Here is a 14,202-nt window from a genome sequence, read left to right on the forward strand (position 1 = left end):
CTGGCTGGCTGCAGCACAGATGCCTTGTCTTCTCAGTTCTTCAGACGTGCCTAGTATGATTGATTCCAGAGGAGATATTTAAATCATCAAAAAGCGCGGTTCATAATGAACTAAACACTACGTACCAAGTATCCTATTAGCCACATGATTTTTTATCTTGCACCTTTTTTCTCAAGATGTCCAGCGTAGCAACTAACAGGTGGCTGAGTAACATGCTAAAAGGAGGTCTTACTTCTTGTTTGGTTGGTTGTTTATTTGTTTCAGGAGATACTACTGTTCGATGTGAGCAACTGGATATGCTTCAAGATTGGCTGTCTGAATTCAGAAAATCTACCTCCTCCTCCAGTACAGCCAATCCAGAGGAGCTGGTGGCTTTTGATGTCATCTGTGGAGATCTCAACTTTGATAACTGCTCCTCTGGTAAGACAAGGTTTTCCTTTTCCTAGTGTCTACCTGTTCCAAAAAGGAATAGGAAAGTTCTTGATTCCTGCGGGTTACCGCAGTATACTAAGTTGTGACTGGCTTTTGCAAGGAAAGACTTGATTGCTACAGCTACTTCTAAAATAGGTACTAGCCTTGAGATGAGACAAGGAGAGTAGTACACACTTGCGAGCTCTGCTCAGTTACTAAGCATGATGTTTTGTAAGGCACAAAGGGCAATAATTTGTGACTTGCCGTAGCAATAATCAGGACAGATCCAGTGGTTTAGCTTTACTTGAATTAGGTAGACACCTATTGTCCTAGAATTTTAGTTACTAATGAAAGACATGCATGTTATGGGATTTTTGTGGAGGAATAAGTAGTAAATCCATGTGGTTAAAAATAATTTGATAGTGCATATACACAGACACAGGAGATTGCTGGTGCAGAGAGAACTAAACATTACTGAATCAGTTGTGGAAAAAATTAACTGATGCTCTGTACTTCTGGGGTTTTTTATTTTAATAAATTTTTAATATTTTTTTCTATATTTAGATGCTGAGGGTACTAGAAAAGAGCTCCACAAAACCGTAATTAACGGGTGGTGAGTTCACAGAGATGGTAGCCTTTTCCAGACATAAATATTGCGCTCTGCTAACACTTAAAATTGCCAACATGGAGTGCAGAGCATTGTGTTTGTGTCTCCTCTCTGCCTTCCTGCTCGGTACATCTCGGGCATCCAGCAGAGCTCCTTTCTGGCTTCACATGATGGCAACTGACACTGCTGGTTTGGAGCTGGCAAATGGATGAGCAGTGCCCAGTGGCCAGCCGCCCGCAAGGCTGATGGCTAAAAGGCTCTTTGTGTGACTGGGCCAAAACTGAAGTACGGAGACACAAAGAGCACAAGGCAGGTACAGTGAGGGGGGTTCCGCAGAGGGATTTCGGCTGGGCTGTGTTACCAGGGAGATGTGCAGTGTACAGGTGAGCTCAGGCTGCAGCTTTCAAAGTGGGATCCAGCAATTCAGACTAGAGTTTGTGGATTAACAGGTGAATTTGCAAACAGCATCTAGTGTGAATTCTGTAGTCTTCGTAAGCAGCTCAGGTCACTGAGGCTGACAGCAACAACTGTACCAAAAATAATTTTAAGAAACAAAAAGCAAGCGTTGTCTGATCTCAAAAATAACTAGTATTCTCTAATCTCGTCTTGTATCAGACACTTGGAAGATTTTAGCAAAGTTGGAGAAACGTTTAATTGGGTAGAAAAGACCACCAGAACACAGCCCTTCTGTTGTTCATTTCTAGCTCATATGTACAAAAAAATAAATCGGTCACAACTACATGATCCAAAGTAAACTCGGAATGGTCTGAGGAGGCAAGTGCTCTGACTGGTAGAAGGATCCGTTATGCACTGTGGAGGTGAACAGTAAGTGGTAATGGCTACAGAATACTGTAGTTAAACAAACACCTATTAGGATAAAAGATAACGGTAGCAGTGGTAGTGAGTTTTTTAGGGAAGGAAGGAAGAAATGTGGTCAGTAACAGGCCTTCAGCTAGCCAAGCTGCTACATCGACAGGCTGAGGGGGCAACCGCAGCAGTCCCGGTGAAGGGAGACAGGAGCGGGGGGATACAAATGGATGCATCCGCTGTGATTTGATCTTTTCACTTGCAATATTGTTGGATGGATGGAGTGGCCTGGAGGCAAAGGTGGCCATCAAGGAAATAAATGATCCGGTGCATACCAAAGGGGAGACTGCCCAGTCAGATCCCAAATCGAAAGCAAATGGGGCTATGCAGCACGAGGGGGGAGAGAGACGGGAGTGAAGCTGTGAGACGGAACATACGGTCAGGGTTCTCTCCCTGAGAAGTTTGGGCACTCTAACCAAGATCTTGCACAAGCAGAATTAATACTGTTGTGACCTGTCTTTTTCAAGAGAAAGTAAAAACAACAATTTGCTTTTGCAAATAATAGTTGTAAACATTGCAACTACTACTAAAGAGGATTGAAAAGTAGGTTATCAAAATCCATTTTATTTTTGCTGTCTGTTGCCGCTTATTTACATTCCTCTTCCCCTTTCAAATTCACTCAGCCTGGAAACTGAAATTAAGCTATTTCATTTTTTATTTTTAGATTGCTTGCTTTCCTTATGCACTAAGCAAGACTGATGCAATGTTTTAAAGTTTTCTCCTCCATTTTTACATTACTCATTGTTTTAGGGACATTTGTTAGCATTAAAGGGAATTGAACTTCTCAAGATTAATTTTTTTTTAAAGCAATAATCAGCTTCCTGTAATTCCATGTATGACTCTCTGTATTCTTGCCCACTCCACAGACTGAAACAGCATGTAATTAATGTTTCAATGAATATCAAGCTTCTATTCTTAGACATATTGACAGTACAGTTTTCAAAGCGCTCCAGGTCCGTGAGTGACCTTATGCTTATGACAAATTTTCTGCAACTCCGTTTTCTGCTCCAGCTTTACAGAACATTGTGACAACATTCATACAGTGAATTCCCACTTAGTGGGAACATTATTAGAAAGTTACTTACCGTCAGGTTGCTTTGGACTGACTTGCGTAAAAGTCTATTTTTATGTTTTTAAACCTTTTAGCATAAGAGAAAAAGCTTTCCAGTCAGATGGGTTATGTTTGTCTCATCAGCTGTGACTTGTCGCTGTCAGTGCCACCATGGCAAATTAATCATGACAAAATTTTAATCTATCTTGTTTTTTGAGGGAAATTTTGTAGACGTATGATTTAACAAGGGAAAACTTGGAGAAATTAACAATTCCAACAGATTTCATCTTCTGCTTTTCCACAAACATTAAACAAACCAATTGGCTGTTCAGACAGAAAGAGCAATTCTCTGCATGGCATACCTGGCAAATCTTCGGGAGGGTCAGTCCTCCCGTCCTCTGCCACAACTCCAGGATACCCTGGCAAATGCATTTTTCAGTCTCCCTGCAATTATGAGGATGTTCTCAAGATGGAGAGCCAGCTGGGGCAAGGGTGGTGCAGGGAAGCTAGAAAGATGTAAGGAGACAGATCAGCTGCTGTGGATGCAGTGGCTGAAGGACAGTCAGCTGTATTAATGACTTATTAATAACAAAATGGCAAAAGTGCCCACAGCTATGAACACAGTGCTACTGTACTCCACGTTTGTGTTCTGCTTCCTTCTTAAAAGGGAGAGGTCAACTGCTTCTTCACTTGGCAAGAACAGCATTTTACACAAGGAGATCTAATGTGATTCCTACAGTGTGTGAGCTGCATTCTGTCCAAGATACACAGCTGATGGTTCAAAGTTGTGTTTCTGACTTCAGGAGTCCATTTTCATATGTACTTACATATTCTGTTGTCTTGGCAATAGACAGTGACAAGTATGGTACAGCGGCAGCTCCAAACACAGGTGAATATTCTGTTGATCCCAAGAGAGAGCTTCTAAGTGTTGCTAAGAAGTCTTCACCTTGTAAAAGGTGTAAGCGCTGCAAGAAAGAAAGTTAGTTATCAGGAGCTGTTGCCATTTAACAAAAACGGAATTGTAGCAGCTGGTATTTTCAAGTTCCGGTTCTGCTTGTTTCCCAGGTATAATGATTGCTATGTTAAACAGCATGCACAGAACTAGAACTTGCTTATTTGTTCAGTGTCTGAAATTCTGATGTATACACTTTTGCAGAATATCTTACTAAATAATCCTAGGGGCTTGATGCACTGTATGCTTTAAATGCAAGCAACACAGTAGCAATTAGGAAGAAGTTAATTTAAAGTTCTAGGTCATGCCGATTATGTTTAAAAGGGCTTTAATGCTGTACATAATATACCAAGTAAATTATCAATTACCTGTCCTTTCTCTTATCTATTATAGCTTGGAAAACATTCAGTCAGTAAATTCTTCTGAAGCAAGGAAAGCACAAGCTTTTATTTTCAAACGTACTGAGAGGTGTATATACACCCACAAACAGCCATTTACATTGCCATTGCGAAGTCAGTCCAATTCTCCGTTGCGTGATCTATCTCAACAAAAGTTTTGTACCAGTGTAAGCAATGCAGTGTCAATGGCAGGGTAAGGAAATATGCTGGAAAACTTTAACTTTAGTTTACAGCTAGAAACTACCAAAAAATGTCTTTCACAGAAAGACTTTGTAGGAAGGCACTGTTATTAGCAAGCATTTGTTGGAATTTCTGATGAAGACAAGACACGGCTGTGCAGTAAAGCTACTACTGAACTGGTTCAAATCAACCCTATATATGTAGTAAACCAAGTAGGAAGGAGGACTTGCCTTTTCTGTTGTGGCAGAGCCCACAGTTGTCCACAGGTTCACAACACATAGCTGATGTGCCTTTTCTTGGGCTTGTTCTTTCCCGGCAGAGGACAAGCTGGAGCAACAGCATTCTCTGTTTACACACTACAAAGACCCATGTCGAATTGGTCCTGGGGAGGATAAACCATGGGCAATCGGTAAGACCTTCTCGAGCTATCAGTGTATGAACGTTTACTTGTCTGTCACTCACACAACATCTATGAGCAGCAGGTAGTTCAGCTAACTGGCAGTAAGAATTTGGTGGAGACCAAATATTTACAAGGGGTGTTTCTGTAACATTTATAAACCTTAAGAGTGTCTGGTTGAATTATAATTAAGAACCAAACAGAGATCTCAAACTTCAGTCCACATTCTAGAACTTATGCATCAAGCTACTTGAATGCCTTCCCACACCTATTCTACTTTAAAAATAATCTCTAGATTACGTGGGGGGAGAGGGGGGAAGCCAAATTACTGTTTCTGTACTTTCTGCATGCAGTGAAAGCCTGCAGCTTTTGATCAGGATGTTCCATTTGGTGTTCTATAAATATGGTGAGGATGTAACAAAGCAATTCAACAACACTACGAACGTGTAGGGTTCATCTTATGAAAGATTTCATGGAGCCCCGAGATATTCACACCTGGTGAAACGCAGCTGAATTTGGTGAAGTTCTAGATCAGGAATTTGACTTTCTCTAGAGGACCAATTATAACTGTGAAGGCAAGAACAGGGAACTGTTTCATATGTGGCTTTATTCTGTTGTAGCAAAAAACCAAAGACATTGGGGCTGAGAAACTAGAAGGGCAGAGGCAACTTTTTGAAAGGCAGCAGGCGGTAGGGAGGTCTGGACACAGGAGAAGTGAACACCAAGTGCTCTCAGTCAGAGAGCAATTCTCTGCCCCCCAGGGATGCTGCCTTCACACACTTGTGCCTCTGGAAGCGTCCCGAGAGACAAGTCACAGGAGGTATGGTGGGACAGTCACATCTCCCTTTCTGTTCACAGGTACCTTGTTGGATCCTGAAGGATTATATGATGAAGAAGTGTGCACTCCAGATAACCTACAGAAGTATGCAATTCCTAATCCTCCCACATGCTTTAGACAATTCCTTAAAAAGCTAGTTCGTTGCTTGCTATTTAACGTTTCACAAATTGAGGGGTGTTTTATGGACTGTTAAAAAAAAAAAAACAACCACCAAAACACCAAACATGATTTTTCACTCAGGGGTACTTGGGGAAGAGGAAAAAAGGGAAGAAGAAGTGAGTACTTCTCTAAGTCTAGTAGAATTGGCTTCAATGGGTGAAAAGATGAAAGCAACTACAGTCAGTGTTTTGATGTCTCTGGAGTTGGTCCTACCTGGACAGGCCCACAGGATGAGAAACTCCGAGCACTACCGCAAAGGGTACGCGGACAGCTTGTCTGAAGTCCTCCTGCAGGCAGCCACTTCTGTGGTCACGGCACTGTAAAGGACAGCAACAAAAGGAAACGTAGTTTTCCCTCAAATAAAAAACCCGTAAAGTTTAAACACCCTCTCCCAACCCAAAAATTAATTACCCATTCTAGAAAGCTTGCAGAATTTGATACCTCTAAAAAAGCAAGCTCACCAATATAGAAAGGAATTCAATAGTGCACCAGACATAACTAGGAATATGGCTTTATATCTATCAGTAATAGTACTGCAGCGTTACTTTTAAGGAGTGTTTCGTATTGAGAAACAGGTATCCTTGGTTTGAGCTAGTGGACTTACAAGAAATACAAAAAAACTTAATGTGCAGAAGTCTTAAGATAAATTTCTTGAATACTTGTACTGTTTGTTAAGTAATATGCAGCAGAGAGAAATTAATAAGCTTTGTATGTTTTAGAGCAGCACATAACGAATGTGGTAATCCTTTTTGCACCTGCTTGACCTTGAAGGCTAGTTTAATGGACTAAATAAGTTATTATCATGACTAACTATAAAAGATGTTCTAGCTGTTCATTACCAAAATATACTAAAGAGATAAAGTTATTTGAATTGATGAGTCTGTGCAGATGCTTCAGTTAACAGACATAATGGAAATGGTACCCTATATAGGCACAGTTTATGCTGGCATTTTTACTCAGCAAGTACAGTACACTGCATGGTATAGATGGACACTTAGTTGAATGTATTAGGTGAGGCTACCCCTTGAAGTCTTCTTTGTATGAGTTTTGAACAAAGAAATTGAATTCTAGACATAAGGTCTGTGTTTAGTTTATATTTAAAATGAATTTTGTTACAGCAAGTCATGCCTTGCGCATTCGAGAGCCTGCAAAATTTCCAGGCATTTCTAGTCACATGTTGAAAACGTGAATTTGGTACATGTGAAAGGGATTTCTGGAAAGCAAAAGTAAGGTAATTTGGCCCTACAATCAAGTTTGCAAATGCAAATCTGTATGTGGGTGTAACATTCTATTTTATCGTTCCAAAACCAGGCTTGGAGCTCTTTAAAAAAAAAAAAATAATTAAAAAACCCAAAACCCAAAAAAACCCTGCTGTGTTTTCAAGCAGCCTTTTGAGACAATCTGTTGCAAAATTGCTTTGGCGTATTTTGTTTTATTCCCTGAAGAATTACTTGTATTCAGCAGTTCAGTTCCACTGACAAATACATGACTGATAGATAAAGAGCCATCAAGTGATCAATAAAGATTTAGGAGTATTACTGCCGCTACCTATGTGGATGTACAGCACCTCAGTATGAGAGCGCTGGAAAATATTCTTGAGTGTTGGTAACAGAATATACATAAGACTTTTTGCCTATTAAGTGTGGCTTTTGTTTTTCTGCAATACGTTACACTTCTCTTAAACTGATGAAAAAAACCCTCTATTAGACCAGAATTTCCACCTGCTTTTTATGCAGATCTGCAGGGAAACAGGAATCTGCATGTGTACGTTATATAGACATGCTTATATATTAGAGAAGCCATCGCTTCCATGAGAAGCCAGGAGAGTCTGTCCTCCCATCGCTGCAAGGGACTGGTAAACATAAAAACTGCCAATGGGTTCGGTAAAATGTAAAGCTGTTAATGGAATCTGGGCTTTAAAGACATTTAAATGTTAAATAGCACAGAAGCTGTGGAGCGCTGTCTAGCTAACAAGTATCATTCATATACACAGCAAAACAGAGTACAGCCCAAAATGCATCCTAAAATGGATTATTTTTCAATAATAAAACCTCGATCAAGCTTTACAGACATTTAAAACAGACATTTAAATTGGCAGTGGAAGCTATTCAGAGAATTATTTCTTCATCAGCACTCTTCTCTAGTTTATAAATAAAATTAATTAGTTCACATTACTAAACTAATTATGCCATAAAAGCAGCAGAACAACTAGTTCTTAAATATCTCATGTTAAGTACAGCATATGTAAAACATCAGACTAGAAGAACATACTTGGTACAAATAATGAGCAAGTCATTTATAATTATAGAACAATTAATAAGCTAGATGTAACAATCTGGGCCCCGCCACAGTGCTGGAAGCTGCACAAGCTTCTGCTCAGAAGGGCTTCATGAAACGCACACAAATAATGTCGTCTCACAAAGATGATTCTCACCTCCAGGCAAAGCACTGGGATAAGCCCAGTTTCGTCTCCAAAACCCTGAATGGAGTCTGGCACAGGCGAGCACATTGCAGCACAGTTAGTTAAGAAACAAGATTTAAATGCAAATTTTTCCCGTCTCCACCGCTGGACAGTGGCTCACAGTTGTGGGCAACAGGCTGCCATATCAGTAAGAGAAAGTCTTCCATAACTCGGGTGCTTCTCGCCTGAATGAGAGATGGTCCCTCGAGCTTTATGAGGAGGGAGTGAGTCTTGCTTTAAGGCTCCCTTACATATACTGCTCTTCATGCTCCTTCATTCACCCCAGCTATGGGCAGCACTACAAACAAACCGTCGGCCAGAGAGCTGGTTTGGAGTTAGGTTTCAAGGAAAAAATACAAGTTCCAATTACTTTTATCCTCTGTTAATTCATAGGACACAAAGACAGACACTTATTCTGACAAAATCCACATTTTGCTGTGCAACTTGGTCATAATTGCTTATGTTCACTTAAACGGTTAGCATTTAACTGTTAGCACGGCCTAACCAGATGTCCAGTACTTGTGTCTACTTCCTGTAGAGACAAACGGCAAACCACTGCGTAAGAAGCGGTAGAAGTTTCAGTCAGAAGCAGATGCATGCACATTGACAGTTTGTTTTCCTCATGTATTTAAAATTAACATTTCCCTTGTGTGAGCAGTTGTGCAGGCTAAGTGAATACCCAGCGTTCACAGACTTGTAAAAGGACATAACTGAAGCTAAAACAAATTCATCTTTCAAATTAACGCAAATAAGATTTTTTTTGCAGTAGTACTGCAGCACTAATCAGCAGTTTTTTCTACTTTGTTACTTAATTAGCTTTGCCAAATATAAATACAATTTTTGAAAGAGGTCAGCCCCATGAAAGAGCTTGCTTTCTTGAACCTAGAAAAAGAATTTTAGGAAGTGAATCATGTGCAGTAGCTCTTTGTAGAATCAGCTTGCAAATGAGGTGCAGGCAGTAAGCTAATTTAATGTGAGTTACTAGATGACAGCCTAAAACTGAGTAATATATAAAAGAAAGCTTACTTTCATAAGCTGGTTACAAAAAACTCTAAGAATCTTCAATACCTCTCTAAGTCCAAAGCGGGTTAAGAAAAGTTCCCATTTATGGAATAGGACCAGAATCTCATCGTTGTTTTCTTTCGAAGGCACGTAAAGTACTTCTTGTATGTACCAATTGACGCAAACTTACAAATTGTAATACTACTGAGACCTAATCAACTCGCTCAAGTGCTGTGTCCCCTCTGCCACCATTCAGATCCTTCCAAAGAGACAAAATTTGACAAAGAAACCATTTGAACCTCAAACATTAAAACACATCACGAGAGTCTGGTGTTTGTCTCTTGTTTTTCCTTCATGCTGTACTCTCGCATGCATGCATTAAAAAAATTCCTAAACCCAACCCCATAAAAACCCATCCAAAGTCACGTCTTAAAAACTGGGTGATCAAAAATATCTTATTTTTTTCCAAGGTGAAATTAAAGGCTTTGTACCTGCTAGGACCCAAGTTCATGGCTCAGTGTTTCTCCTGCGACAGTTGATGATGTAGCTTAATGGCGTAATCAACTCTTACAAGGGAAACCACAGAACCTTGAGCTCAGGTTTTGGCAGGTAAGTAAAGGAAAATGATTTAAGGATGTGGTTTTTCAAGTAGTTTGTTTGTGTTGTGAGCCAGATGACAGCAAAACCACAACCTGATTTTGTCCCTCTCCGCATGCACAGTTATCATGCAAAAGAGTTGCGATTGATACTAACTGCCGCATAATACCTTACACACGCAGTTACCGTGTGCAGCTCCTGCTTTTGCACGCACCGTTCTGTCTGTTGCCTTTGGCGCTCCTTTGGTAGATCTTTTAAATAGACTACAAAAAGGTAAACCGAGTTTCCTTTTAAATTCAATACAACAGCAAAACAATACAGAACAGCAGAGCAACATAGAATTATTGTAAAAATAGAGTGAGAGGGACCTTTGGGGGTTATCTGGTCCAAAGTCATCTTCAAAGCAAGGCCAACTTCAAAGTTAGGTCAAGTTGCTGGGGGCCTTAATAGTCTTCTGTATAAAGCCTACTGTTAAGGTTTAAGCACCCAAACTAAAAAATTTAATGGGAGAGCTGCAGCTTATTTGCCTGAACACGAGACTGGTACCTAGAAAACTGATTCTTAATCATGACTGCAGCTGTATATGGTCTTGGGCTGGGTAATCCCCTTGCAAGATGGAAGCGGCACTAACACACCCACCAAGTAAGTCCATCTCTGTAGGGGACTTTGCAGAGTGTCACATACAGGAATCAGATAAGTTAGGCTCTCATTGCTAGTGAAGTAAGAGCTTGGGGTCCAAGACACAGTAATCTGATGCTGAGGCTTGCTCAATACCAACTACCACGTGCCCAAATGTGTGCTCCTGAAAACCATTCCTCATCAATACCCTGTCTGTAAAGCTCGTTGTCTTAATTTCAGAAGGAGTTGCTCTGATCACAATGGAGAGGTTTGTATCGAAGTGCTCAGGTTTGTTCTAAAGTAATCCATGAAACAGTTTCCTCCTCTGCGAGATTCAGCAACAGTGGAAATCAACAGAGGGGCTGTGGGCTGCAATGTACTACAGATCCAGGCAGGCAAGGTTCTCCTCTCAGACATCTGTTCTCCTGGCTGCAGGGGTAGGTCCACCAGCACAGCACCAGCGATGCCAAACCTGCCATGAGGCTTTAAGAGCCCCGTCGGCAGTTAGTACAGCCCCACAGTGGAAGAGGATATGCTTTGCAAGTTTAACAGTCCTTTTGGACAGGCATTACCTGTACCGGGAATTTGGAGAGAACCTAGTGCAATGCACGAAGGGACAGAATGAGCAAATATTTAAAACAACTTGTTTTGGTTTTTAATGAAATAGGGTGCTGGAAAGCGAAGAAGGAAGGAAAGGATACTTAGTCTATCCCACCAGCAAGAACCACAGTTCCAGCCAAAAGGGGAGGAAGGCATCACTGAAAGGAAATGGGAGGAGGATTGACTATATGCTCTACACAGAAGAAGGTCTCTACCTGGAATGGAAAGTGGTGAGTTTCAGAGTTGACGAAGAGAGCCATAACTCACACAACAAACTCATCTGGATGCACTGCAGCCTGTTCTGCTGGGCTTCAAATTCATACTCCAAGGAGAACCCGCTGCTTTGCTATTTTCTAGTTTTGCATGCAAGTACCAAGTTTGTAAACCTATTACACAAACAAATTTGAGACAAGTTGAGGGATTCTGGTAGCAATATTGGTAGATATGCTGCTCTTCAAAAACAAACAAACAAAAGCCCTCCTTTCCATTCCCTAAACTTTTGCCAGACTGAGAGTCTTGGCTGATGCTTTCCATGCCAGCAGACTGAATGTTTTTTAATCTTTTCAAACATCTGGATGTTCTTTGATTATGCCTGTGAAAACCTACCTAAGTTACAAGTCTGCGATACGCAGGCAGGAGTTGACACGGGCTAACCAGAAGGGGAACTTGTAGCGCACCGTTTCAGGCTTCTTGTTTCAGATGCACAAATGCCCCGGCGCATCTGTATGGTAAATCCATTTTACGTTTTGCACAAACAGCAACAAAACCAATATTTGAATAGTTTTGGCCCAGATTAGGTCTTTGATAAGGCTGATGCTGGCAGCATAAAGAGAACTATGATATCTGTGCTTCCCGCAAGGAATTCCCAAAGTACTGGCAAAGTAAGTACCTGGCCCGTAGGAGGGAACAACTACATTGTGTCAAGTGAGCGTTAAGGTTGCTCCATCCAGCTTTCGGAAGCTGGGAAGCAGGCAGTATTTCCTACAGAACTTTAATTCGGTCCTATAAAACGTTGCCAGAACAAAGGCTGCGATTCAGAGTTGTGAGGAGCAGGGTTCCTGATCGCCTTAAGTTCCCACTAAATTTAGCACCTCGAGCTAATGAAGACAGGCTTCCTTTTTAGCTACATGCCACATCTAGTACGGTACGGCCAGCCCCTCCTCCCAGGCGAGTGCCTCCTTACGTCCCTGGATCACCTACTGCACCACTACAGAGAAGTCCATCTGGAACAACACAGATGTTACTGTAAATGGAAAGAAAAGATACCACAGGTTTCACCCAGACTAGTTCAACGGCGTATCGTATAAACGGTTCACCTCATCAGCTGCACCACACTGACATGCCCTGTGTGGCAGATAGTTTACCATTAGCCCAGCAAAGCTAGACTGGTCCCGTACATCTACTAATACAGTAAGGTAGTTCAAAGTAAACTAAAGAGAGGCATAAAAGCTGAGTCCTGGTGCCTGGTGTAGCTCAGTTCTCCAATTCCTTCTTTCTTACTTTTGTTTTCCTTCTGCAGGAAGTGGAAGAGTTCAGCTTTATTACCCAGTTAGCAGGCTTGACAGACCACCTACCAGTAGCAATGCGTCTCATGGTGTCTACAGGAGAAGATGACCCTTAAAACTGACCAGCTTTGAGAGATTAGAAGAGGGAAACGTTAACGATACTAAGAAAATATCAGAGGATAAGAATGAACTATTCTGGTGCCACGTTAGGAAAGATGAGCAGACCTGACCCGGGCTACTCCCAGAATGTACCAACAATGGCGGATATAAAAAGGGAAGAAATGGAAGGGGTTGTGGCCAAAAGCCACTGTCACAAGTTGCTCAGGCAACAGGGCAGGCCTGTACTACAATGCTTTCACTGTGGACCGAACGGAACCAAGATGGAAGTCCTAATTCCTTCTGAACCAGTGCCATTCTTACTAAAACATGTTTTTATACTAATATATAGCACAATTTAGTTTGTAATTAGTCTGTGAGTTAGTGCTGCTCAATGGTTTTTTGCATCATTTCTTTGTATAACTAAGAAGCTAAAGCTTTTTTTCTTTTTTTAGCCTGTTAAAGTTGTAGTAGCGTGCTTGCATCAGTAGCATGCGCCCGCACTGCATGCCACTCTGAGATAAAATAGTCAGTAAGATACCATGGGGAATATCAGAATGGAAGTGAGTTCAAAAATCAGATACCAGCCAAAGCAAGGCGTTCTGGGACTGGCAAACCCTTCTGTCAGTACAGACAGACCTTACAACAAACAAAAACTCCATTCAATTTGCAGACCAATAACTTCCTGTCTGATTTAAGGATGCTTAAAAGATTTGGAATTAAGACTTTAAGAACACAGTTCTACCCTTATTCTAACTGTGTTCCCACTGAAATTTTGAAGCATTTTGTGAATGACGACTCCAGAATTGGGCCTTTAGCTTTCTAAGCGCAACTTATTCCCTTAAGAAATACAGTTCCCCTGCAATGTCTTTTCTTTCTTTCCCATATGTGGGCCAGTTCTGAATTATGGTATGGGATGATATGTACGTTACAGTAGAGTGAATAGATTCCTGTAGTACCATTGGTAACACCAGAGCCAACATGCTGCCTTAGCTAGAAAGAGTAAGTGGGAAATAGCTTGTAAAATGCATGCTAGATATAGAGTTAAAATAAACGTAAGTGACATTTTGGGGGAAAAAGCGTAGAACAGTGTATGATTGATAAGGCAGGATAACCTAACAATTTTCTAAAGGAATCAGTACACTTAAAGTGTAGCATGGCTAGCTAGAGAGTAGAGAATAGAACTGTGACTCTTGGCCTTAGGTAACCACTTCCTAGGAGCAGAGGGTTTGTTGTGTCTGTGAGACACAAGTCTCCATTTGTTAGGCGCTCACAGACTTTCATAGGGGTCCTGCCATCTAATTTGGACGTTTTTTCCTCTGCAGCTCTTCACATGTGGGGCTCCTCTATGCCATCTTATCCCCATGGCCTGACCTACCCGCCCTCTGTAACCTTAAGAAAAATAACAAAAAACTGAGAATCAGGTCCATAACGAGACTTCGCGGTTTTTATAGGGATTTAAA

The 14,202-nt window shown here is 41.2% G+C and overlaps 1 protein-coding gene across 1 annotated transcript in view; it reads left to right on the forward strand.

Moving 5' to 3' along the window:
- SMPD3 (sphingomyelin phosphodiesterase 3, neutral membrane (neutral sphingomyelinase II)) overlaps positions 1–13,465 on the forward strand; it is a 34,207-nt gene extending 20,742 nt beyond the window's left edge. Inside the window, exons 3-7 of the mRNA XM_009695048.1 lie at positions 265–420; positions 4,786–4,875; positions 5,722–5,785; positions 11,206–11,368; positions 12,658–13,465. Of these exons, the coding sequence (XP_009693350.1) occupies positions 265–420; positions 4,786–4,875; positions 5,722–5,785; positions 11,206–11,368; positions 12,658–12,759 (575 nt within the window). The 3' untranslated portion in view covers positions 12,760–13,465. The remainder of the gene's footprint in view (positions 1–264; positions 421–4,785; positions 4,876–5,721; positions 5,786–11,205; positions 11,369–12,657) is intronic.
- The last annotated feature ends 737 nt before the right edge of the window (positions 13,466–14,202 follow it).

The sequence above is a fragment of the Cariama cristata genome, unplaced genomic scaffold (genome assembly GCF_000690535.1).
Source record: "Cariama cristata isolate BGI_N322 unplaced genomic scaffold, ASM69053v1 scaffold5592, whole genome shotgun sequence".
NCBI lineage: Eukaryota > Metazoa > Chordata > Aves > Cariamiformes > Cariamidae > Cariama > Cariama cristata.